This window comes from Lonchura striata, chromosome 5 (genome assembly GCF_046129695.1).
Source record: "Lonchura striata isolate bLonStr1 chromosome 5, bLonStr1.mat, whole genome shotgun sequence".
Classification (NCBI taxonomy): Eukaryota; Metazoa; Chordata; class Aves; order Passeriformes; family Estrildidae; genus Lonchura; species Lonchura striata.
In genome coordinates, this window is record NC_134607.1 from 72,521,577 (window position 1) to 72,546,437 (window position 24,861).

The 24,861-nt window shown below is 58.2% G+C and overlaps 1 protein-coding gene and 1 long non-coding RNA gene across 2 annotated transcripts in view; both read left to right on the plus strand.

The window, feature by feature from the left end:
- Positions 1-22,268, plus strand: part of SHANK3 (SH3 and multiple ankyrin repeat domains 3) — a 146,813-nt gene extending 124,545 nt beyond the window's left edge. Inside the window, exons 21-22 of the mRNA XM_077783730.1 lie at positions 2,150-4,475; positions 21,607-22,268. Coding sequence (XP_077639856.1) covers positions 2,150-4,475; positions 21,607-22,153 — 2,873 coding nt within the window. The 3' untranslated portion in view covers positions 22,154-22,268. The remainder of the gene's footprint in view (positions 1-2,149; positions 4,476-21,606) is intronic.
- Positions 22,269-23,528: 1,260 nt separating this feature from the next.
- LOC144246348 (uncharacterized) lies at positions 23,529-24,703 on the plus strand. The gene is made up of 2 exons (XR_013340057.1): positions 23,529-23,587; positions 23,918-24,703. It is a non-coding gene; the product is annotated as an uncharacterized LOC144246348 (long non-coding RNA).
- The last annotated feature ends 158 nt before the right edge of the window (positions 24,704-24,861 follow it).

A 24,861-nucleotide genomic window follows, 5' to 3' on the forward strand; every position in this document is an offset into this window, starting at 1 on the left:
TGGAGATAAGGAACTCATCCCTGACCTTGCTCTTTTCCTTGTTTTCTCGGTGGAGATAAGGAGCTCATCCCTGATTCCGTATTTTCCCTTGTTTTCCATGTGAAACTCATCCCTGACTTCACTTCTATCCTTATTTTCCAGGTGGAGACAAGAATCTCATCCCTGACTTTAGTTCTCCTTGTTTTCCAAGGAAAGACAGGAAACTTCTCCCTGATTCCATTCTTTTCCTTGTTTTCCAGGTGGAGACCAGAAACTCATCCCTGACTTTTGCTCTTTTCCTTGTTTTCCGTGGGGAGATGTGAAGCTTCTCCTTGACTCCACTTCTCTCCATGTTTTCCAAAAAAAGTCATCCCTGACTTTGCTCTTTTCCTTCTTCCAGGGGAAAACGAGAAGCTCCTTCCCTGACTTCACTTCTCGTTTTCCAGCTGGAGACCAGAAACTCATCCCTGATTCCATCGTTCTTGTTTTCCAGGTGGAAGACGGGAAACTTCTCCCTGACTCCACTCTTCTCGTTTTCCACCTGGAGACCAGAAACTCATCCCTGATTCCATCGTCCTCCTTGTTTTCCAGGTGGAAGATGGGAAACTTCTCCCTGGCTCCACTCTTTTCCTGGTTTTCCACCTGGAGACCAGAAACTCATCCCTGATTCCATCGCTCTTGTTTTCCAGGTGGAAGACAGGAAACTTCTCCCTGACTCCACTCTTTTCCTGGTTTTCCATGCGGGGACCAGAACCTCATCCCTGATTCCATCGCTCTTGTTTTCCAGGTGGAAGACAGGAAACTTCTCCCTGGCTCCACTCTTGTCCTGGTTTTCCATCCGGGGAACAGAAACTCATCCCTGATTCCATCGTTCTTGTTTTCCAGGTGGAAGACGGGAAACTTCTCCCTTACTCCACTCTTCTCGTTTTCCATGCGGGGACCAGAACCTCATCCCCGATTCCATCGTTCTTGTTTTCCAGGTGGAAGACGGGAAACTTCTCCCTGGCTCCACTCTTTTCCTGGTTTTCCATGTGGGGACCAGAACCTCATCCCCGATTCCATCGTTCTCCTTGTTTTCCAGGTGGAAGACGGGAAACTTCTCCCTGACTCCACTCTTCTCGTTTTCCATGCGGGGACCAGAAACTCATCCCTGATTCCATCGTTCTCCTTGTTTTCCAGGTGGAAGACGGGAAACTTCTCCCTGACTCCACTCCTTTCCTGGTTTTCCATCCGGGGACCAGAAACTCATCCCTGATTCCATCGTTCTCCTTATTTCCAGGTGGAAGACGGGAAACTTCTCCCTGACTCCACTCTTGTCCTGGTTTTCCATCCGGGGACCAGAACCTCATCCCTGATTCCATCGTTCTCCTTGTTTTCCAGGTGGAAGACGGGAAAATTCTCCCTGGCTCCACTCTTGTCCTGGTTTTCCATGCGGGGACCAGAACCTCATCCCTGATTCCATCGTTCTCCTTGTTTTCCAGGTGGAAGACGGGAAACTTCTCCCTGACTCCACTCTTCTCGTTTTCCACCTGGAGACCAGAAACTCATCCCTGATTCCATCGTTCTCCTTGTTTTCCAGGTGGAAGACGGGAAACTTCTCCCAGACTCCACTCTTTTCCTGGTTTTCCATGCGGGGACCAGAAACTCATCCCTGATTCCATCGTTCTCCTTGTTTTCCAGGTGGAAGACGGGAAACTTCTCCCTGACTCCACTCTTTTCCTGGTTTTCCATGCATGGACCAGAAACTCATCCCCGATTCCATTGTTCTTGTTTTCCAGGTGGAAGACGGGAAACTTCTCCCTGGCTCCACTCTTTTCCTGGTTTTCCACCTGGAGACCAGAAACTCATCCCTGATTCCATCGTTCTTGTTTTCCAGGTGGAAGACGGGAAACTTCTCCCTGACTCCACTCTTCTCGTTTTCCATGCGGGGACCAGAACCTCATCCCTGATTCCATCGTTCTTGTTTTCCAGGTGGAAGACAGGAAACTTCTCCCTGGCTCCACTCTTTTCCTGGTTTTCCACCTGGAGACCAGAAACTCATCCCTGATTCCATCGCTCTTGTTTTCCAGGTGGAAGACAGAAAACTTCTCCCTGGCTCCACTCTTGTCCTGGTTTTCCATGCGGGGACCAGAACCTCATCCCCAATTCCATCGTTCTCCTTGTTTTCCAGGGGAAGACGAGAAACTGGCCGCCTCCTTGCTGGACGGGAAGTTCCCGCGGAGCACCTCCATGACGGACACGGTCCGGGAAGGCCACGGGATCCCCCCTCCCCCGCAGACCGCCCCTCCCCCGCCGCCCTCCCCCTATTACTTCGACACCGGCCCCCCTCCGTCCTTCTCGCCGCCGCCGCCGCCGGGCCGGGCCTACGACACCATCAGGTCCAGCTTCAAGCCGGGCTTAGAAGCCAAACTGCACGGGCTGCCGCAGGTGCTGAGCGCGGCCGAGATGTACGACCAGGCCAGGGGCTCCATGCCCTACCCCGAGCGGCAGAAGAGGGCCCGCTCCATGATCATCCTCCAGGATTCCTCCCACCTCCCCGTGGAACCCACCGAGATCCCGCGGCCCGGCCCGGCGGCGACGCCTCCGGAGAAGCTCAAGAGGAAGGGCCGGGTCATCGACAACCCCTACGCCAACATGGGCCAGTTCAACGTCAGCCTCTTCGCCCCCACCAAGCCGCAGAGGAAGAAGAGCCCCCTGGTCAAGCAGCTCCAGGTGGAGGACGCCCAGGAACGGGCGGCCTTGGCCATCACCGGCGGCTACTCCTCCCGGGAGCCGTCGCCCACGCGCCGGAGCCACCGCCTGGACTACCAGCACCACCCCGGCATCGCTCAGGTGGAAGCCGCCGGCCTCCCCTTCGCCACCGCCATCGCCGCCGGCGTCATGAAGGACCGGGACCGGCGGCTGGACGAGAGGAGGAAATCCACGGTGTTCCTGTCGGTGGGAGCCATCGAGGGGCCGGCGCCGGGCGGCGGCGAGATGCCGTCGCTGCAGCAGTCGCGCTCCATCGACGAGCGGCTCCTGGGCAGCCGGGACGTCCTCCTGCCGTCGCCCGTGTCAGCTTTAAAGCCATTAATCAGCAGCTCCTCCTCGACCTTCATCCACCCCCTGACGGGAAAGCCCCTGGACCCCAACTCGCCCCTGGCGCTGGCGCTGGCCGCAAGGGAACGGGCGCTGTCCACTCAAGTCCCATCCCGGTCGCCCACCCCGATCCACAGCCCCGACTCGGACAGAGCCGCGCCCCTGTTTGTGGACATCCAAACCAAAGAACCGGACAGGGGGGACTTGGAGAGCTTGGTGTCCCCCGCCTACTCCCCCGGTGGGAAGGCGGCGATGGCGGCCGACGCCGGCGCTCTGACCCCCACCAAGAGCCCCTGGGCGACTCCAACCACCCTGCGGAAGGAGCCCGAGGTGCGAGCGGAGCTGCCGGGCAAGGAGGAGAAGAAACCCGAGGACAAGAAGTCCATGATCATCAGCATCGTGGACACGTCGCAGCAGAAGACCGCCGGCCTCATCATGGTCCACGCCACCAGTAACGGCCAAGACGAGATAGGCCTGGAGATCAAAGAGGAGAGCCCGGCCGTGCCCGAGGTCTGCGCCGAGCCGGCCGAGTCCCCCAAGGCCGAGCCCCAGCCCAGCCCCGTGGGGAAGCCGCCGGCCAGCCCGGCCTCGGAGAAGGCGCTGGGCCAGGGCAGCTCGGAGGAGGAGGTGGAGCCCTACACGGTGACCCTCCCGCCGGCCCAGCTGTCCTCCAGCGACGAGGAGACCCGCGAGGAGCTGGCCAAGATCGGGCTGGTGCCGCCCCCGGACGAATTCGCCAACGGGGTGCTGGTGACCACCCCCGGCACCCCCGTGAGCCAGCTGGCCGCGCCCGGCACGCCGTCCCTGCCAGCGGCAGCAGTAGCACCTTCTCCCCCCGGCGCGACACCCTCAGGGAAGCCCTCGGACGCCCCCGCGGCCCCGGAGTCGGCGGCGGACTCGGGAGTGGAAGAGGTGGACACCAGGAGCTCCAGCGACCACCACCTGGAGACCACGAGCACCATCTCCACGGTCTCCAGCATGTCCACGCTGTCCTCGGAGAGCGGCGAGCCCACCGACACCTACACGTCCTTCGCCGACGGCCAAACTTTTCTACTCGAGAAGCCACCAGTGCCTCCAAAGCCCAAACTCAAGTCCCAGCTCAGCAAGGGGCCGGTTACTTTCAGGGACCCACTTTTGAAGCAGTCTTCGGACAGCGAGCTCATCTCCCAGCACCACGCGGCCACGCTGGCGGCCACCAGCGCGGCCCGGCCACGCTACCTCTTTCAGAGAAGGTCCAAGCTATGGGGGGACCCCATGGAGAGCAGGCCCGGCCACGGGGCCGAAGAGGACAAACCAACTGTGATCAGCGAGCTGAGCTCCCGCCTCCAGCAGCTCAACAAGGACACGCGCTCCTTGGGCGAGGAACCGGCCGGCTCCACCCTGGATCCCGGCAAGAAGTCGCCGGTGGTGGCCGCACGGTAAGAGCCGAGCGTGGCCGGGGCTGGGGACGGGGCGGGTGACGCGGCCGAGGAGCTGGATGTGGCTTTGAGGGACATCTCGGAGCTTCGGGCGCTCGGCGGAGGGGCCGGACGTCCGCGGGAGTTGTGGGACGGGCTCCCGGCGCGCCGTGGCTGTGGCTGCTCCCCCGCTCCGCCCTTCCCGCCACTCCGTGTCCTCCCGTCCCTGTGGCAGGGCTGTGGTGATGATGACGATGCCATGGTGACGATGGCGATGCCATGGTGACAATGGAGATGATGTGGTGACAATGGCAGTGCTGTGGTGACAATGGCAGTGCTGTGGTGACAGCGGTGATATGCTGTGGTGACAATGGCAATGCTGTGGTGACAATGACAATGCTGTGGTGACAATGACAACATGCTGTGGTGACAATGACGATGCCATGGTGACGATGGCAATGCTGTGGTGACAATGGCAATGCCGTGGTGACAATGGCAGTGTTGTGGTGACAGCGGTGATATGCTGTGGTGGCGATGGCGATGCCGTGGTGACAACAGTGCTATGCTGTGGTGACAATGCAGTGGTGACAATGACAACATGCTGTGGTGACAATGGCAGTGCTGTGGTGACAATGATAATGCCATGGTGACAATGTCGATGCTGTGGTGGCGATGGCAATGCCGTGGTGACAATGGAGATGATGTGGTGACAATGGCAGTGCTGTGGTGACAGCGGTGATATGCTGTGGTGACAATGGCAATGCTGTGGTGACAATGGCAATGCTGTGGTGACAATGACAACATGCTGTGGTGGCAATGGCGATGCCATGGTGACAATTGCGATGCTGTGGTGACAATGGCGATGCCGTGGTGACAATGACAACATGCTGTGGTGACAATGACAATGCCATGGTGGCAATGGCGATGCCATGGTGGCGATGACAATGCTGTGGTGACAATTGCGATGCTGCGGTGACAATGACGATGCCGTGGTGACAGTGGCGATGCCATGGTGACAATGGCAATGCTGTGGTGACAATGGCAATGCTGTGGTGACAATGACAACATGCTGTGGTGACAATTGCGATGCTGTGGTAACGATGACAATGCCATGGTGACAGTGGCGATGCCGTGGTGACAATGACAATGCCATGGTGACAATGACAATGCCATGGTGGCAATGGCGATGCCATGGTGGCGATGACAATGCTGTGGTGACAATTGCGATGCTGTGGTGACAATGGCAATGCTGTAGTGACAGCGGTGATATGCTGTGGTGACAATGCTGTGGTGACAATGACAACATGCTGTGGTGACAATGGCAATGCCGTGGTGACAATTGCGATGCCGTGGTGACAATTGCGATGCTGTGGTGACAATGACAATGCCGTGGTGACAGTGGCGATGCCGTGGTGACAATGGCAATGCTGTGGTGATGATGGCAATGCTGTGGTGACAATGACAACATGCTGTGGTGACAATTGCGATGCTGTGGTGACGATGACAATGCCATGGTGACAGTGGCGATGCCGTGGTGACAATGGCAATGCCGTGGTGACGATGGCGATGCTGTGGTGACAGTGGTGATATGCTGTGGTGACCATGCTGTGGTGACAATGACAACATGCTGTGGTGACAATGGCGATGCCATGGTGACAATGGCAATGCCGTGGTGACAATGACAGTGTGGTGACAATGGTGGTGCTGTGGTGACAATGACAATGCCATGGTGACAATGACAATGCCGTGGTGACAATGGCGATGCCGTGGTGACAATGACAGTGTGGTGACAATGGTGGTGCTGTGGTGACAATGACAATGCCATGGTGACAATGCTGTGGTGACAATGGTGATAAGCTGAGGTGACAATGCTGTGGTGATAATGATGACGTGACAATGACAATGACAATGCTGTGGCAACAATGACGGTGTCGTGACAATGGGGATACCGTGGTGACAACACTGTGGTAACAATGATGATGCAGTGGTGACAATGATGATGTCACGATGATGATGCTGTGGTGACAGTGACGGTGTCGTGACAGTGGCAATGCTGTGGTGACAATGACGTGGTGACAATGACAATGCTATGGTGACGATGCTGTGGTGATGATGACGATGCCATGGTGACGATGACGACGCCATGGTGACAATGACGATGCCATGGTGACGATGACGACGCCATGGTGATGATGACAACGCCATGGTGATGATGACAATACCATGGTGATGATGACAACACCATGGTGACAATGACGACACCATGGTGACAATGACAACGCTGAGGTGACAATGTCGAGTCCTGGGTCACCCCCTCCATGTTCACTCCTGGCCCAGCACCATGGGTGGGTTTTTCCAGGGCTTTTCCATTTCTGAGGATCTCCAGGTGTTGTCCCACTCAGGAGGTGACCAAGGTGGCCCGTGGCACCCCACGGTGGCACCAATGCCACCTTGGTTCTGCCTCACCCCCCGGCCCTAAAACGATCCCAAACCTTCCAAATCAGAGACAAATCCTTAAAAAGCATGGAAATATTAAATCCCAGCAGGAAGTGACCCAAAATTCCAAGTCTTGTCCTGCCCTTTCCGGGGTGGCCCCGCAGAGCCGCCGTGAGCCGGTGTCACCCGGTGTCACCCGTGGGTGCCAAGGCTCAGCGAGGTGCCGGGAGCTCTGGATCAGGGGCAGCTCTTCCCATGGGAAAACCTTTTCCAGCCAAACCATCCTGGCCACGGCTGCTCCCAGAGCAGCTGGCAGAGGAGGTGACATTCCAGGCGGTGGCCTTGGGGACAAAGTGTCCTGGAGCATCCCAGGGTCACTCTGGCCTATCCCAGCACATCCAAACTGGGAATACTGGGAGCAGATCCAGGGGCGTCTCCCTGCCCCAGGTGTCGTTCCCTGCGGAGCCGGGTGGCACTCGAGGTCCCCTCCCTCATCCCAATAGGGGATCCTCTGGAATCGGGGCTGTGCCCATCTCCAGCGGCGCCGGAATTTTGGGAATTCCGGGCTTTTACGAGCCCTGCCAGGATCCCACGCTGGTTTGGGATTCCCTGCTGGGAATCCTCCAGCTCCCGGTGACATCGGAACGTCCCTTTCCGCATCCCTGCCCCTTCCATCCGTGTCCATCCAATCTCCAGGTTTTCCCCTGGAGCAATTTCACCGATTTCGAGGATCAGCCCTTCTCCATCCTCTCTTCCTGCCTTCCCTGTGATCCCTGCAATTCCCGGGGCTCCATGCCCCGCTCATCCAGCCCCCGGATCCTCCTCTTTTCCCGCACAGCCAGTCCTCGCTCCCTGCTGGAATCCAGATCTTCCAGCCATCCCGCAGAGCCCCACATTCCCAGTTTTTTCCCTTTTTGGGAAAGTCACAGCCTTTCATCTCCTGAGTCTTGGGATGTGAAAGGCTTGAAACATTTCCTGGGAAGTCGGTGGGGGACGGAATTTTTAATGATGGCGGCCGCTCTTCTGCATTGTCCGAGTTCTCCTGGGTTTTTTATGGAATTGCTGTGAATTCAGGGAATAATGGGAGCGGAGTTAGGTAAGAGGGGGTGACCCAGTTTGGGATGCGTTTTCCAGGCTCTGGAATTGTCCAGAGAAGGGAAGTGTCACCTGAGTGTCCCTCAAGAGCTGCCGGGAGCCAGAGGTGGCCTGGAATCCCACAGGGATGGGGATAGGGAGGTGGCCTGGAATTCTGCAGGGATGGGGACACTGAGGGGTCCTGGAGTTCCAAATGGGAACACTGAGGTGTCCTGGATGCCCAGAGGGATGGACCCTGGAATTCTGCAGGGGTGGGGGGGACACTGAGGTGACTTGGAGTATCCCAAAAGGACACTGGGGCATCCTGGAATTCCACAAGGAACAGGGACACTGAGGTGACCTGGAGTCCCACAGGGACGGGGACAGGGAGGTGGCCTGGAGTCCCAGAGAGACGGAGACATGGATGTTCCCATCCCTGATCCCTCCAGCAGCTCTGGATCCGTGGGGTTGGTGGAGCAGCTGCCAATGATTTGGGAATCATCCTGGAATTCCTCCCTCCCCACATTCATCCTGAATTCCCAGCAATTCCGTGCAAGCTCAGGGAATTCCCTGCTCCAGAGCAGTGCCCGGTGCCTTTCCCTGACCGATCCCTGTGGGAATGCTCCCTGGGAACCCCGGGAGGCCCCGATCCATGGATTTTTCCCCGAGCTCTAACTCCGGCTCTGTCTCCTCCCAAGCCGGGCGTCCACGGAAGGACCTTTGAGCCGAGGGACTGGGAAAGAGCCCAAGGAATTCTGACAGTGGGAACGTCAGGTCACCATTCAGGCCACTGGCGGTGACAATCCTGGGACCAGGGACACCCGGGACGGTGACAATGGCAGCGGAGCAAGGGGACAACTTCCCTTCATCCGTGGTGGCCCTTGGTGGCCGTGTCCAAGAGCAGCTTCCTCGCATTTAACCCAAAACCCTGGAATTGTTGAGGTGGGAAAACCCCTCTGATCCCACCAAGTCCAACCGTCCCCAGCACTGCCCCGTGTCCTCAAGTGCCACATCCACCACACGGCTTCTAATCCCACTGGGAATGGGGGCTCCACCCCTTCCCCGGGCACACCCCATTCCAGCGCTTCGTCCACTTCTCGGGAAGGAATTTTCCCAAAAATCCAACTTCACCTCGAGGCGATCCCCTCTTGCTCCCTGCCCCGGCTGGAATTCCCATCTGGGATTCCTGGAGCGGCGGCGGGATCCTGGAAAAGCCCTGGATCCTGGGAAACCCCGCTGAGCCATGGGAGAGGCTGGGGATGTTCCGGAGGCGCTCCGGCTGCCGGGAGCCGCGCGCGGCCGAGCGCGTTCCGCATGTGACATCCGTGTCCCCAATAAAGCTGTCGGTGACCGTGACGGGTGTGTGTGTGTCATTGGGGACACGGCCATTCCCGGCATTTCAGGAGCCGCATTCCATGCCCGGAGCCAGCTCCAGCTCCGGGTTCGCTGCTCCAGCGCTCCAGGCGGCATTCCCACAAAATTCCCGCGACATTCCCATCCCGTGTCCCCCTGTCCTGTGCCCGGGAGGGGCAGCCCAGCCCTGCCAGGTTCCTGCCATCCAAAATCCCCATTGGATCCATTTTCCCAACCTTTGGGACTCACCAGGAGCATCCCAAACATCCCAAAAACCCTTTGTCTTTTCCGGCCAATCACAGTCTATCCCGCCTATTCCGGCCTATCTGATCACGGTTTAATTCCCAGGAATTTGGGATGTGGAGGGCCCGGGATTTGTCCAGATCGTCCCCAGGTAGAGCTTTGTTCTTCCTTCTGGAATTTGGAAGGAGGCTCCAAGTCCAGAACTGTGGGAGCTTTGCCCATCCCAAAGGTTTTTTCCAGCTAAATCCCAGCCACGGCTTTCCAGCTTTTCCCAGACTTTTCCCTGGCACTGGTAATCTCCAAGGCAGATTCCAGGAGAGTTCCGAGGTTTTGGGGCTCCGGAGCCAAGCCAGGGAGAGCTTTTCCAAAGGGATCTGGCTCCTGGGGACTTCCAGGAACATCCCATTGGTCCTGGTTTGGGGCTCCGGATCCGAGCTTTGCGAGGACTCCCGGTGATTCCCCAGGAGAATCCCAAATGTTGAGCTTGGAGCTCCGGATCCGAGCTCAGAGAAGCTTTGCCAACGGGTCCTGGCTCCTGGAGACTCCCAGGAACATCCCAAATGTCCCAGCCTGGGGCTCCGGATCCCAGCTCAGTTGAGCTTTTCCAACGGCTCCTGGGAACATCCCAAGTGTCCCAGGTTGGGGCTCTGTATCCGAGCTCAGGGAAGATTTTCCAAGGGCTCCTCAGAACTTCCAGGAACATCCCAAACGTCCCATTTTGGGGTTCTGGATCCAGATTTGAGGGAGCTTTTCCAAGGATTTCTGGCCCCTGGAGACTTCCAGGAGCATCCCGAGAATCCCAATTTGGAGCTCTGGATCCAAGGGGAACTTTTCCAAGGGTTTTTTGGTGTCTTTGCTCATTCCTTTGTTTCTCTTTAACTCCAAAAAGGCTCCCGGGAATTTGAGCTTCCAAAGGGAGCGTTTCCGGTGCTGCTCTGCAATTCCATGAATTCCTTTGTATTCCCACAGATCTGAGGGAGAAGGAGAAGAAACTTGAGCCCTTTGGGGTTTTAGTTCCTTTTAGGGTAAAGCTGCCTCTTTTTCTCCGATCCCAAATGAATTCCGTGTCCCGGAAGCGGCGCCACATCCCAGCAAAAGCTTGGAAAAACACCCCCTGTTTCCTTGTAGGCTTGGGGGCTTTCCCGGGGGAAATTCCCACGGGAAGCAGGGATTTGGGATGGGAATCGAGGGAATTGGCTGCGGGCAGGGAAGGAAAAGGGGGATTGGGATCGCTGAGCGAGGAATAGAGGGGATTTGCGTGGCAGGGAGGGGTGGGGGTGAGGTGGCCACTTTTGGAGAGGAGGTGGCCAGGATTGAGGAGGAGTGGGTGGGATTGGGATGGAAGCGACCAGGATTGAGGAGGAGTGGGTGGGATTGGGATGGAGGTGGCCAGGATTGAGGAGGAGTGGGTGGGATTGGGATGGAGGTGGCCAGGATTGAGGAGGGGTGGGTGGGATTGGGATGGAAGCGACCAGGATTGAGGAGGAGTGGGTGGGATTGGGATGGAAGCGACCAGGATTGAGGAGGAGTGGGTGGGATTGGGATGGAAGCGACCAGGATTGAGGAGGAGTGGGTGGGATTGGGATGGAGGTGGCCAGGATTGAGGAGGAGTGGGTGGGATTGGGATGGAAGCGACCAGGATTGGGAAAGAGGTGGCCTCATCTGGAAAGGAGGTGGTCCAGATTGAGGAGCAGGTGGCCAAGTTTGGGAGAGAAGGTGACCAAGTTTGGGAAGGAGGTGGCCAGGATCGGGAAAGAGGTGACTCCCCAACATCTGGAGAGGAGGTCACCAGGACTGAGGAGGTGGCCAAGTTTGGGAATGAAGTGGCCAGGATTGATTGGGATGGAGGTGACCAGGATTGGGATGGAGGTGACTAGGACTGGGATGGAGATTACAGGACAGATTGGGGTGGAGGTGGCCAGGATTGGGATGGAGGTGACCAGGATTGATTGGGATGGAGGTTCCAGGATTGGAATGCAGGTGACCAGGACTGGGATGGAGGTTCCAGGATTGGAATTCAGGTGACCAGGATTGATTGGATGGAGGTTCCAGGGTCGGGATGGAGATTCCAAGATTGATTGGATGGAGGTTCCAGGGTCGGGATGGAGATTCCAGGATTGATTGGGATGGAGGTTCCAGGATTGGAATGCAGGTGGACCAGGATTGGGATGGAGATTACAAGACGGATTGGGATGGAGGTTCCAGGGTCGGGATGGAGATTCCAAGATTGATTGGGATGGAGGTTCCGGGATTGGAATGCAGGTGACCAGGATTGGGATGGAGATTACAGGACGGATTGGGATGGAGGTGACCAGGATTGATTGGATGGAGGTTCCAGGGTTGGGATGGAGATTCCAAGATTGATTGGGATGGAGGTTCCAGGATTGGAATGCAGATGACCAGGATTGGGATGGAGGTTCCAGGATTGGGATGGAGGTGACCAGAATTGATTGGATGGAGGTTCCAGGATTGGGATGGAGGTGACCAGGATTGATTGGATGGAGGTTCCAGGGTCGGGATGGAGATTCCAGGATTGATTGGGATGGAGGTTCCAGGATTGGGATGGAGATTCCGGGATGGAGATTCCAGGATTGATTGGGATGGAGGTTCCAGGATTGGAATGCAGGTGACCAGGATTGATTGGGATGGAGGTTCCAGGGTCGGAATGGAGATTCCAGGACTGATTGGGATGGAGGTTCCAGGATTGGGATGGAGATTCTGGGATGGAGATTCCAGGATTGATTGGGATGGAGGTTCCAGGATTGGAATGCAGGTGACCAGGATTGGGATGGAGATTACAGGACGGATTGGGATGGAGGTGGCCAGGGCAGGGATTTAGGTGGCCACACTACTGATGGCCACAACCCCTGTGTTGTCCACCGTCCCTCTCACTGGGCTCCATGGATTCCACTTCCCATGGGAAGAGGCTCCTCCAGGGTTCCTCAGGCACAGTGGGATCTCCTGGATCCCCTCCCCTCTGGGTTTCCATGGAATTTCCCCAGGTTCTTGAAGGACATCCGGCTGAGGCTGGGGACCTTCAGCACAGCAGAGCCTTGGGAGAGCTCAGGGAGGCTGAGCGGTGGAAAACCAGGAATTCTGGGGGGCTGCACTGAGAGGACCCTTCCAGGCCTGGATCCCAGATGATCCTGAGGTGCCGCGGGATCTGGGAAGGGTTTGATGCCTACAAGGAGACAGGGTCCCAGCACGTGTCCTGTCCCGGTGTCACCGTGTCCCCGCGTCACCGCTCCGCTGGCTTCTCCCATCCCCACATCACCCATCACCCTCATCCCAAGGAAACGGGCTTTTTGGGAAATTTGGGAAGAGCGGCGAGGGGTGCCTGGAGCTCCATGGGATGAGCTCCAGGTCCTGAAGGAAAATCCAGGTGGGAAGAGTGGAAGTGTCCCCACGTTCCCATCAAACAGGGGTTTGTCACCTATTCCTTGAGGTGGGAATCATGGGAAAAGGGATTTTCCTTGGAGAAGTCCAGAGGGATCTGTTCCAGGAGGAGCTCAGGGAAGGAGGGAGTTCCGATGTTCTGCAGGATCTCTCACGGGAAGAGATTGGCTTAGGAAGGCCCAGGGCCAACACTCGAGGAATTGGGAATTTTCCTATGGATTCCCGCCCAGAATTCCCTTTTCCTGCTGAGATCAGAGAAGGAAAAAGGGAATTTTAGTTACAACGTCCCGGACCCTGCCCGAGCTTCCCAGACACCAGGATTGCTCCGGATTGTCCCTGCTCCGGGACAGAGCTCTGGGATAAATCCCAATTCCAAAACCACTCCAGACAAATCCCAGCTGGAGCCTGAGACCCCCTTGGGTCTCCTCCCTATCCCTGCTCCGGACCGGGATGCTTTTCCCAAGGGATAACCACGCGTCCTTCCCAAAAATTCCCAAATCCACATTCCCAAATGATCCCAGATTCTGCTCCAATGGCAGCTCCCAACTTCTGGCATTCCCGAGGTGTCCCCGCTCTCGGCACAGCTCCGACATTTCCTGCCTGTTCCACTGTGGAAAGGGACAAAATTGGGAATAATCCAGGAGTTTTGGGGGTTTTGGAGCCGCCATTCCAAACCTGGAAGCTCCTGGTTCTTATCCGGGTGAGATGAGGCCATTCCCTCCTTCCCGACAGCGCAGCCCAGGGATCCCGGGGAACTTCCACGGGTTATTCCCTCTGGGAAGCACCGAATCCCCGGGAACATCCCGTGGCCTTTGGGGGTGGCCGCTGGCACCATCACCGTCACCAGCCCCGGGGGGGACATGGAAAAACTTGGGAATTTTGTGTCGGCTGCTCGGTGTTGTTTTGGCTGTGGGGCATTTTTCTCATGCATTTGTTGTTTCCTTCCTTTCCCAAATCCCTGCCTTGCCTAAATCCCTCTTTCCGATATCCCTGCCTTTCCCAAATCCCTGCCTTTCCCAGCCTTTCCCATTTCCCTGTTCCTCCCCAAATCCCTGCCTTTCCCATTTCCCTGCCTTTCCCGAATTCCTCTCTTTCCCAAATCCCCATTCCTTCCCATTTCCCTGCCTTTCCCGAATTCCTCTCTTTCCCAAATCCCCATTCCTTCCCATTTCCCTGCCTTTCCCGAATTCCTCTCTTTCCCAAATCCCTGTTCCTCCCCAAGTCCCTCCCTTTCCCAAATCCCCATTTCTTCCCAAATCCTTCTTCTTCCCAAATCCCTGCTCTTCCCAATCCTCGCATTTCCCATTTGCCCACCTTTCCCAAATTCCTCTCTTTCCCATTTCCCCGCCTTTCCCAAATTCCTCTGTTTCCCATTTCCCCGCCTTTCCCAAATCCCTGTTTTTCCTCAAACCCCTGCATTTCCCATTTCCCCGCCTTTCCCAGATCCTGCCTTTCCCAAATCCCTGTTTTTCCTCAAACCCCTACGTTTCCCATTTCCCCACCTTTCCCAAATCCCTGTTTTTCCTCAAACCCCTACGTTTCCCATTTCCCCGCCTTTCCCAAATCCCTGTTTTTCCTCAAACCCCTGCGTTTCCCATTTCTCCGCCTTTCCCCGATCCTGCCCTTCCCAAATCCCTGGCTTTCCCGAACCCCTGGCCCTTTCCCGAATCCCTCCCGTCTGCTCCCTCTTTTCCCAGCCCTCGCAGCAGCTCTGTCGCTGTCCAACCCTCCCGGCTTTGGCTGAATCCATGCAATTCCAACCGCCCCATTCCCAGCTGCCCACGCCCTCACCCATCCAGCGGGAACCACCCCGATCCCCCCAACTCCCACCCCCTCCATTCCCCCATTCCCGATCATTCCCAATCCCCCCCCTCTCCCCAAACCCAACCGGGGGTCTCCACTCAGGGAACACCAAGGCCGGATCGATTCCCGCGGTTCTCCCGGCCCCGAATCCCTCGGGATCGACGTCCGGTGGCTTCTTTTCCGTGTGGCGCTTCCCGGACCGGAGCTAACATTTCTCTCATTGCCTCTTTTCCTGCTTCCATGTGCATGTCCCGCTGCTCTGTCCTAGATCCGCCTCTGGCCTCCGGAGGGTGGGCGAGTTGTGTAAGTGAGCACGTTCCCATTCCATAGCTCCATCCCACCGGGAATGTCCCATTCCTCACCTGTCTCTTCCCCTCCCCGCTGCGGCCCCGCTCCCGCCGGTGTTCCCGAGGTTTTGGGGTGCTGCCGGCGGGAGCGGCGCCGGCTCCGGGATGTGCGCGTCCCTCGGGAGCATGGCCCTGTCCCCGTGCTGTGGTGGCGTGTCCGGCTCTTCCCGCTGGTGTTCCTGCTGAGGAAATTCCCGTCGGGATCCCGGGCGATTGGGGCTGTGGGGTGGGAAAGGGGTGGGAGGTCCTGGAGCAGCTCGGTCCTTCGGGAAGGGTGGGAGAGACACCAGGGAGTGGGAAAAGGATCCCGGGAAAGGTGGAAAAGACCCCAGAAGGATGGAAAAGGTCCCGGGAAGGGAGCGGAAGACACCGGGAAGTGGGAAAAGGGAAGGACACCAGGAAAGGGGGGAGAGACCCCAGGAAAAGTGGGCAAGGATCCCAGAAAAGGTGGGAAAGATGCCAGGAAAGGTGGGAAAAGACCACAGGAAGGGTAGGGAAGGAAATGTGGGAGAGACACCAGGAAAAAGTGGGAAAAGGATCCCGGGAAAGGAGGGAGAAGCCCAGTGAGGGTGAGAGACATCCCAGGAAGGGTGGGAGGGAATTCAGGAAGGGTGGGAGAGATCCCAAGGATGCTGGAAGAGATTCCGGGGAAGGTGGGAGAGACCCCAGGAAAGGTGGGAAAAGGATCCCAGGAAAGGTGGGAGACACCCAATGAAGGGTGGGAAAGACATCAGGAAGTGGGAAAGGTTCCCAGGAAAGGTGAGAGAGATCCCAAGAAGAGGGAAAGGACCCCAGGAAAAGTGGGAAAGGACCCCAGGAATGGTGGAAGAGATTCTGGGAAAGGTGGAGAAGACCCTGGGAAGGACCCTGGGAAGAGGGGCAGAGCATCCCTATTCCAATCCCAGCAAACCACGGATGCACCGGGATCCATCCGTGACTCCCCAGGGTTGGGGGGTCCCAGGTCCCCCTCTGGAGCAAAAATTCCATGAGACAGAGCAGGGAGCGCCTGGGATCCGGCTCCATCCCAGCCCTCCAGGGAAATCACCCGAGGCCACAGCAGGAAAACCGGGATCCAGGGATTCCCCTTCTGCCAGCAATCATCCCAGGATATCCCAGTGGCTTCCAGAGCTGCTGGAATACCTTCCTGAGCCGGAAGCTCTCCCCAGGCTGGGGTGGGACAGCAGCGGGATCCCGGGAAAAGCTGTTCCCACTCCATGGGGTTGGGGGTGGGCCGGAGAATTCCCCCTGGGAATTTCCCAGCGTGCATGGCTGGCTCTGTGCTCCTGGTTGTGCTTCCTCCGTGTTGTCCCCGTGTCCCGTCCTCGTGTCCGTCCCGTGTGCGGAGCTCCGGCTCCATCCGTGTCCCAGCTCCCGGAGCCGTTCCCGGTTGATTTTTCCTTGTCCTTTTCTGCCAAGCGCTGAATTCCCGAGGCCGCGGCCCCGTGCCGGGGGAGCGGCGCCGGATCCCGACGCTCCGGGAATGCCGGGGGCCGCGTTCCCGCTTTCCCGACGGCTGCTGGATGCCATTCCCAGGGATTCGCTCTGCTCCCGGCTGGGGCCGAGGCCTGGGATGCTCGGGAGCTCCCAGCCTGCTCCGGATCTTTCCGGGAACAGCCGGAGCGGGCTCGTTCCGGAGGCTCCTCTCGGCCGTGGGGGGCTCATCCCATTGGATCCAGCCATGGATTCATCCCCTCCATCCTGGCACCGGTGTCACAGAAATTTGGGATATTTGGGTGACACCTGGGGGGAACCATCCCCTGTGTAGGCACTGGGAGCGCTTGGATCATCCTATGGATCAATCCAGGGCTTATCCCGAGATTCCTCCCTGGGTTTATCCCGAGATTCCTCCCAGTCCTCTTCCCTGGGCTTATCCTGAGGTTCGTCCCAGGGCTCATCCTCTTCCCAAGTTTTATCCCAAGATTCCTCCCAGTGCTGTTCCCAGGGCTCATCCCAAAATTCCACCCCGGCTCATCCTGAGGTTCCTCCCTGGGCTCATCCCGAGGTTCATCCCAGGGCTCATCCCGAGGTTCCTCCCTGGGCTCATCCCGAGGTTCATCCCAGGGCTCATCCTCTTCCCAAGTTTTATCCCAAGATTCCTCCCAGTGCTGTTCCCAGGGCTCATCCCAAGATTCCTCCCAGGCTCATCCCGAGGTTCATCCCAGGGCTCATCCCGAGTTTCCTCCCTGGGCTCATCCCGAGGTTCCTCCCTGGGCTCATCCCGCACCTACTGGGTTCAGGACAGCAGGAATTCCGTGTCCTGCTCCCACACCTGATCCCAGATCCTTCGGGATGGCCACATCCCATCCACCGGAGTGACTAGGATCAGGAAAACTTCGGACAGTGTTCGATCCTCACCCAGTATCCTTGTCCCACTCCCAGTATCCCTGCCCCATTCCCAGTATCCCTGCCCCACTCCCAGTATTCCATGTCCCACTCCCAGTATCCCTGCCCCACTCCCAGTATCCCTGCCCCATTCCCAGTATCCCTGCCCCATTCCCAGTATTCCATGTCCCACTCCCAGTATCCCTGCCCCGGCTCCCAGGAAAAGTCAGGCTGAGGATTGGAATCAGGATCAGGGTTGGGACTGGGGTCAGGATCAGAGTTAGGGTTGGGATCGGGGTCTGGATCAAGGTTAGGATTAGGGTTTGGACCGGAATCCAGATCAGGGTTAGGATTAGGATTGGGATCGGGATCCAGATCAGGATTAGGATTGGGATCGGGATCCAGATCAGGGTTAGGATTGGGATCGGGATCCAGATCAGGGTTAGGATTGGGATCGGGATCCAGATCAGTGTTAGGATTGGGACTGGAATCGGGATCCAGATCAGGGTTGGGATCACCTGTGAACTGGGATCAGGACTTTAGGATCAGGGTGAAAGTTCAGGTCAGGTTTAGGGTTAGGACCAGGATCGAGGTTCAGGTTAATTTGGGGTCAGGGTTAGGATCAAGGTTAAGGTTAAATTTAGGACTGGGTTAAGGTTAAATTTAGGATCAGGTTAAGGTTAAGTTTAGGATCAGGTTAAGGTTAAGTTTAGGGTCAGGTTAAGGTTAAGTTTAGGATCAGGTTACGGTTAAGTATAGGGTCGGGTTAAGGTTAAGTTTAGGGTCGGGTTAAGGTTAAGTTTAGGATCAGGTTAAGTTTAGGGTCGGGTTAAGGTTAAGTTTAGGGTCGGGTTAAGGTTAAGTTTAGGATCAGGTTACGGTTAAGTTTAGGGCCGGGTTAAGGTTAAGTTTAGGGTCGGGTTAAGGTTAAGTTTAGGATCAGGTTAAGTTTAGGGTCGGGTTAAGGTTAAGTTTAGGATCGGGTTAAGGTCAAGTTTAGGGTCGGGTTAAGGTTAAGTTTAGGATCAGGTTAAGGTTAAGTTTAGGGTTGGGTTAAGGTTAAATTTAGGATCGGGTTAAGGTTAAGTTTAGGATCGGGTTAAGGTTAAATTTAGGGTCGGGTTAAGGTCAAGTTTAGGGTCGGGTTAAGGTTAAGTTTAGGATCAGGTTAAGGTTAAATTTAGGGTCGGGTTAAGGTTAAGTTTAGGGTCGGGTTAAGGTTAAGTTTAGGATCAGGTTAAGGTCAAGTTTAGGGTCGGGTTAAGGTTAAGTTTAGGGTTGGGTTAAGGTCAAGTTTAGGGCCGGGTTAAGGTTAGGTTTAGGATCAGGTTAAGGTTAAGTTTCGGGTCGGGTTCAGGGTTAAGATCAGAGTCAGCACCAGGGTCAGGGTTAGGATCAGGATTAGGGGCAGAGCCAAGGCTGGGATCAGGTTTGCACTTGGGATCAGGGTTTGGATTAGGGTCGGGATCAGGATTTGGGTCGGGATCAGGGTTAGGGTCAGGATCAGGGGCGGGATCAGTTTTGCAGAAGATCCATCAAAAGAAAGGAGGATCTGTAGGATCCATTGGAAGGAAGATCTCACAGGAAGATCCATGGGAAGGTCAGAGGAAGATCCATAGAAAGGCTGGGAAAAGGTCCTTGGGAATGTTGGGAAAACCCCACAGGAAGGGCAGAGGAGATCTGTAGGAAGCCACAGGAAGATCCATGAGGAGGTCAGGAAATGTCCGTAGGAAAGTCGGGAAGATCCATAGGAAGATTGGATGGAAGATCCGTAGGAAGACTGGGAAAGTGTCCAAAGGAAGACTGGGAGAAGATTCGGAACAGGAACGATCCAAACGATTCCAGGAGTGATCCCAGCTATCCCAGGAATAATCCAAACAATCCCAGGAACAGTCCCAGGAACAATCCAAATGATCCCAGAAATGATCCCAGCAATCTCAGGAATGATCCCAGCAATTCCAGGAACAATTCCAGGAACGATCCAAATAATCCCAGGAATGATCCCAGTGACCCCAGGAATGATCCCAGCAATGCCAGGAATGATCCCAGGAATTATCCAAAAAAATCCCAGGAATGATCCCAGCAATCTCAGGAACAATCCCAGGAATGATCCAAACTATCCCAGGAGTGGTCCCAGCCATTCTGGGAATGATCCGAATAATCCCAGGAATGATCCCAGCAACCCCAGGAACGATCCCAGAAGTGATCCAAATAATTTCAGGAACAATCCCAGCGACCCCAGGAACAATCCAAATAATTTCAGGGATGATCCCAGCGATCCCAGGAACGATCCGGGCTGGGAGCTGCCCCAGGTGGGATTTGTGGGGTCGGAGCGCACTGGAGGAGCTGCCCCATCCCAGCTCCTGGAGAAACCTGGAGCGCTGGGAATGCCACCCCTTGGAGCTGCCTGGAAAAGACCCCGGGAATGGGAAACGGAGCTCCACCCTCGCCTGGATCCGGGATTGTCTGGATGATCCCAAAGGTTCCTAAAGGCTGGGAAGCTCCCTGAGGAGTCGGCCGGGATCCGGAGATGCTGGGATTCCTGGAGGGAGAGGAAGGAGCCGGGAATCCGGGGCGTGGATGGGATCCAGCCGTGGCTCCGTGCGGGAAAACGGGACTGCCGGGAATTCCCAGCGGGAACGCAGCCACATCGGAGCATCCACAGGCTTGGGAGGAACACCCGGATCCTTCGGCTTTTCCAGGGCTGGTCCTTCCCGGGGTGTTCCAGCAGATCCAGAACTTTCTCTCCCAGATCCCAGATCCAGGTGGGACACGGCCACGTCCCCGCGCTTCCCATTCCGTGTCTCATTCCTCACGGACATCCGGCTTTTCCCTGTCCGAGTTTCCCGAAGGCGATTCCTTCTCTGCCGTGCCAGGGAAGCAGAAAAATGGGAATTGTCGGGAATGCCGCTCAAAAATGGGAATTATCGGGGATGCAGCTCAAAACCAGGAATTATCAGGAATGCGGCTCAAAAACGGGAATTATCGGGAATGCGACTCAAAAATGGGAATTATCAGGAATGTGGCTCATCCTGGAGATCTTCAGCCACGTTCAGCTCATCCCTTCGGAGCCGTGGATTTATGGGATCCTTGGAGCTCATCAGCATTCCCAAAACCAGGAGGTGGCGTTCAAGGCAGTGGTGGATCCCATCAGCATTCCAGAGTGTCCCGGTTTTCCAGGAGGGAGCTGAGATGGGAGGCCAAGCCAGGCAGTGGCAGGGAAACTGAGGCACTGGGATGCGGGAATTTTATGGGATAGTTGTGAGGACAAGTGGAGTGGCAGGGATGGGGTGGGATGGACCTCAGAGCTCCTCCAGTGCCACCTCCCACTGTCCCAGGCTGCTCCAGCCTTTCCTTGGACATTGCAGGGATCCAGGGGCAGCCCCAGCTGCTCTGGCAATCCCAGCCCAGCCAGGAATTCCTCATTCCCAATCTCCCATCCCTGGCTGCCCTCTGGCAGTGGGAGCCATTCCCTGGGTCCTGTCCCTCCATCCTTGTCCCCAGTCCCTCTGGAATGTGCTGGAAGCTCTCCCTGGATCCTTCCCTTCTCCAGGGGAACATTCCCAGCTTTCCCAGCCTCTCCAGAGCCGAGGACTCTGATTTTCTAGGGTTCCCGCAGGTGTCAGATCCCTTTCCTTTCCCATTCCCTGTCCATTCCGTGGGGACAACGGCAGGATGGGGACAATGCCAGGGGGACAGGAGCTTTGTCCCCATCCAAGATTCCCACGGTGGCACAGCCGGGGGGTCCGGGGACACCGGCCCGGCCGCCCCCGGGCTCCTCACGCCACACGGACCGCCAGGTGACCGTCACCAGGGTGTCCAGAGGGTCCATCCCGGGAAAACGCCGGAAGGTTCCCTCTTATCCCAGCTTTTCTCCACGGGGTCGCTCCCATTCCACGTGGGCTCAGCACGGTGGGGGACGAGGCAGGACAAAGCTCCTTGTCCCCAGGGCCGGGGGACATCGGCGCGCCAGGAGGGGCAGGACCGGCCGGGAATCCCCACCCTGGAGGCGCTGCGGGAATCTTCGGGACATCCCCCCGGGGATATCCCGCCCGAGCCGCGTCCCCCTCCCCATCCCAGCCCGCCCCGACCCCGCTGGACTCGCGCCCCCCATTCCCAAGCCCGGCCTCACCCCTTCCCTCTCCTCTCTTCTCTCCCCCTCCCCGCTCTCTCCGCAGACTTTTCAGTAGTTTAGGCGAGCTCAGCACCATTTCCCAGCGCAGCTCCGGCACCACCTTCACCGTGCGGCCCGGCAGCCGCTACCCCGTCACCCGCCGCACGCCCAGCCCCGTCAAAGCCGCGGCGCTGGAGCGGCCGGAGCCCCTCAGCACCGTCCGGCCCTACGGCCTGACGCCCCCCACCATCCTCAAATCCTCCAGCCTCTCCATCCCCCACGAGCCCAAGGAGGTCCGCTTCGTGGTGCGCAGCGTCAGCGCCCGCAGCCGCTCCCCGTCGCCGTCGCCGTCGCCGGGGCCGCCGCTGCACACGCTGCACCCGCCGCGGCCCTTCATGCAGAAGCCGCTGCACCTGTGGAACAAGTACGACGTGGGGGACTGGCTGGAGAGCATCAACCTGGTGGAGCACCGGGACAAGTTCGAGGACCACGAGATCGAGGGCACCCACCTGCCCGCCCTGACCAAGGAGGACTTCGTGGAGTTGGGGGTGACCCGCGTGGGGCACCGCATGAACATCGAGCGGGCGCTGAAGCAGCTGGTGGACAGCTGACCGCGTCCCGAGCCGCCGTGGGAAGGGCGGGACGGCATTCCCAAGCCAAGAAAACCCACCGGGATTCTCCTTCTCCTTCTCCGAGCGCTGCACTGAGGGCGCGGAGCCGCCCCCCAACCCCCGGCTCCCGCCCGCCCCCGGCCCGGGAATGTTGCATGAAATTCCTCCTCGCTGCCGTCCTCCAGGAGAGCCCGGCCCGAGATCGGCTCCCCGCGCCCCGCCACGGCCGCGGCACCTCGGCGGTGCCCACGGCCCGGAGCCCCCGAGACGCCGGGTGGCACCTCCCGGGTGGCCCGGCCAGGCTCGGAGGTGGCCCAAGGTCCTGACGAGTCCCAGGTGTCCCTGGTGGGGTCACAGTTGTCCCTGCCAGGCTCGGAGGTGGCCCAAGGTCCTGAACCCCCCCAGGTGTCCCTGGTGGGGTCACAGTTGTCCCTGCCAGGGTCAGTTTTGGCCCCAGATCCTGATCCCCCCCAAGAGGTCCCTGCCAGGGGCGGCCCCGGGTCCCCCCCAGGTGTCCCTGGTGGGGTCACAGTTGTCCCTGCCAGGGTCAGAGGTGGCTCTGGGTCCTCTGACACCACCCCAGGTGCCCCTGCCAGGGGTGGCCCTGGGTCCTGAACCCCCCCAGGTGTCCCTGATGGGAGATGGCCCGAGGTCCTGACACCCCCCAGGTGTCCCTGGTGGAAGGTGGCCCCGGGTCCTGACACCCCCCAGGTGTCCCTGGTGGAAGGTGGCCCAGGGTCCCCCCCAGGTGTCCCTGGTGGGGTCACAGTTGTCCCTGCCAGGCTTGGAGGTGGCTCCGGGTCCTCTGACACCCCCCAGGTGTCCCCGGCAGGGTCACCGATGTCCCTGCCAGGTTCGGATTTGGCACAAGATCCTGAACCCCCCCCAGGTGTCCCTGCCAGGGAGTGGCCCCGGGTCCTGACCCTCCCCAGGTGTCCCCGGCAGGGTCACAGTTGTCCCTGCCAGGCTTGGAGGTGGCTCCAGATCCTGACACCACCCTGATGTCCCTGGCATGGTCACAGGTGTCCCTGCCAGGCTCGGAGGTGGCCCCGGGTCCTCTGACACCCCCAGGTGTCCCTGCCAGGGGTGGCCCCGGGTCCTGACACCCCCAGGTGTCCCTGCCAGGGGTGGCCCTGGGTCCCCCCCCAAGTGTCCCTGCCAAGCTCAGAGGTGGCCCCAGGTCCTGAACCCCCTCAGATGTCCCTGCAGGGAGGTGGCCCCAGGTCCTGACACCCCCCAGGTGTCCCCGGCAGGCTCAGAGGTGGCCCCAGGTTCTGAACACCCCCAGGTGTCCCTGGTGGAAGGTGGCCCCGGGTCCCCCCCAGGTGTCCCTGGCAGGGTCACAGTTGTCCCTGCCAGGCTTGGAGGTGGCCCCGGGTCCTGACACCCCCAGGTGTCCCTGCCAGGGGTGGCCCCGGGTCCTGACACCCCCAGGTGTCCCTGGTGGGGTCACAGGTGTCCCTGCCAGGCTCGGAGGTGGCCCCAGGTTCTGAACCCCCCCAAGTGTCCCTGCCAGGGGTGCCCCGGGTCCCCCCAGGTGTCCCTGGCCGGGTCACAGGTGTCCCTGCCAGGGTGGCCCCGGGTCCTGATCCCCCCCCAGGTGTCCCTGCCAGGGTGGCCCCAGGTTCTGAACCCCCCCAGGTGTCCCTGCCAGGGTGGCCCCGGGTCCTGACACCCCCAGGTGTCCCTGCCAGGAGTGGCCCCAGGTTCTGAACCCCCTCAGATGTCCCTGCCAGGGGTGCCCCAGGTTCTGAACACCCCCAGGTGTCCCTGCCAGGGGTGGCCCCGGGTCCCCCCGGTGTCCCCGTCGGGCTCGGAGGCGGCGGCTCCAGCGGGGCCATCCCGGCGGCGCTCCCGGAGAAAGGAAGGAAGGAAAGGAGGAAAGGAGGAAGGAAGGAAAGGAGGAAGGAATGAAAGGAAGAAGGGCCGGGACGGCTCCAGCGGCGGCCGTGCCACCCCGAGCCGTGCCAGGCCGTGCCAGGAGAGCCCCCCCCGCCAGGCGGATCCCCCCGGACTCTGAGCTGCGGGTGAGAGGGAGCGAGGAGCGCATGGATCGAAGCATGTTTGGGAATGTCGGGAGGCTGGGGAGGGGGGGAAAATCCCGCAGCAAAAAAAGAAAAAAAAAAAACTAACAAAAAAACGACACAAAAAAAAAAAAGCTTTGGCAACGTTTAGAGGGGAGGGGGCGGGGGGGTGGGAAAAGTTTGATTTTTCTCTTGGCTTGGGGTCTTGTTTTTCCAAAGTGGGGGGGAAAAGCGTTGATGGGAAATTATTTAATCTCCGTGCATTTATCTAGAGAGCAGCTGATAAGCCCCACGAGATAACGAATTCCAGGATCCTCCCCCCCTCCCCCTCCCCCACCCCTTCCGCCCCCCCCCCCCAAAATCCTGCTCATCCCTCGTTTTGCATCTTTTTAAGCAGCTCTATATTTGGAAAGAGAGAATATCTATATATCTATATCTCCAGAGCTATAGCCACCTGATTTTTGTTAGGATTTTCCTAAAAAAAAAAAAAATTCCTATCTCTGGACTGGAGGAGACGCTCCCGGGACGCCCGTGGCTCGTGGGAGTTTTTAAGCGACTGAATGAATGTGAAAAAGTCTTTTTAAACACACCACAAAAACCCCTAAAATCCCCCCCAAAAAACAGCTCCTTTCAGACGCTCTGGATTTGTAAAGATTCAGAGAAATCACAAAAAACACACGCACG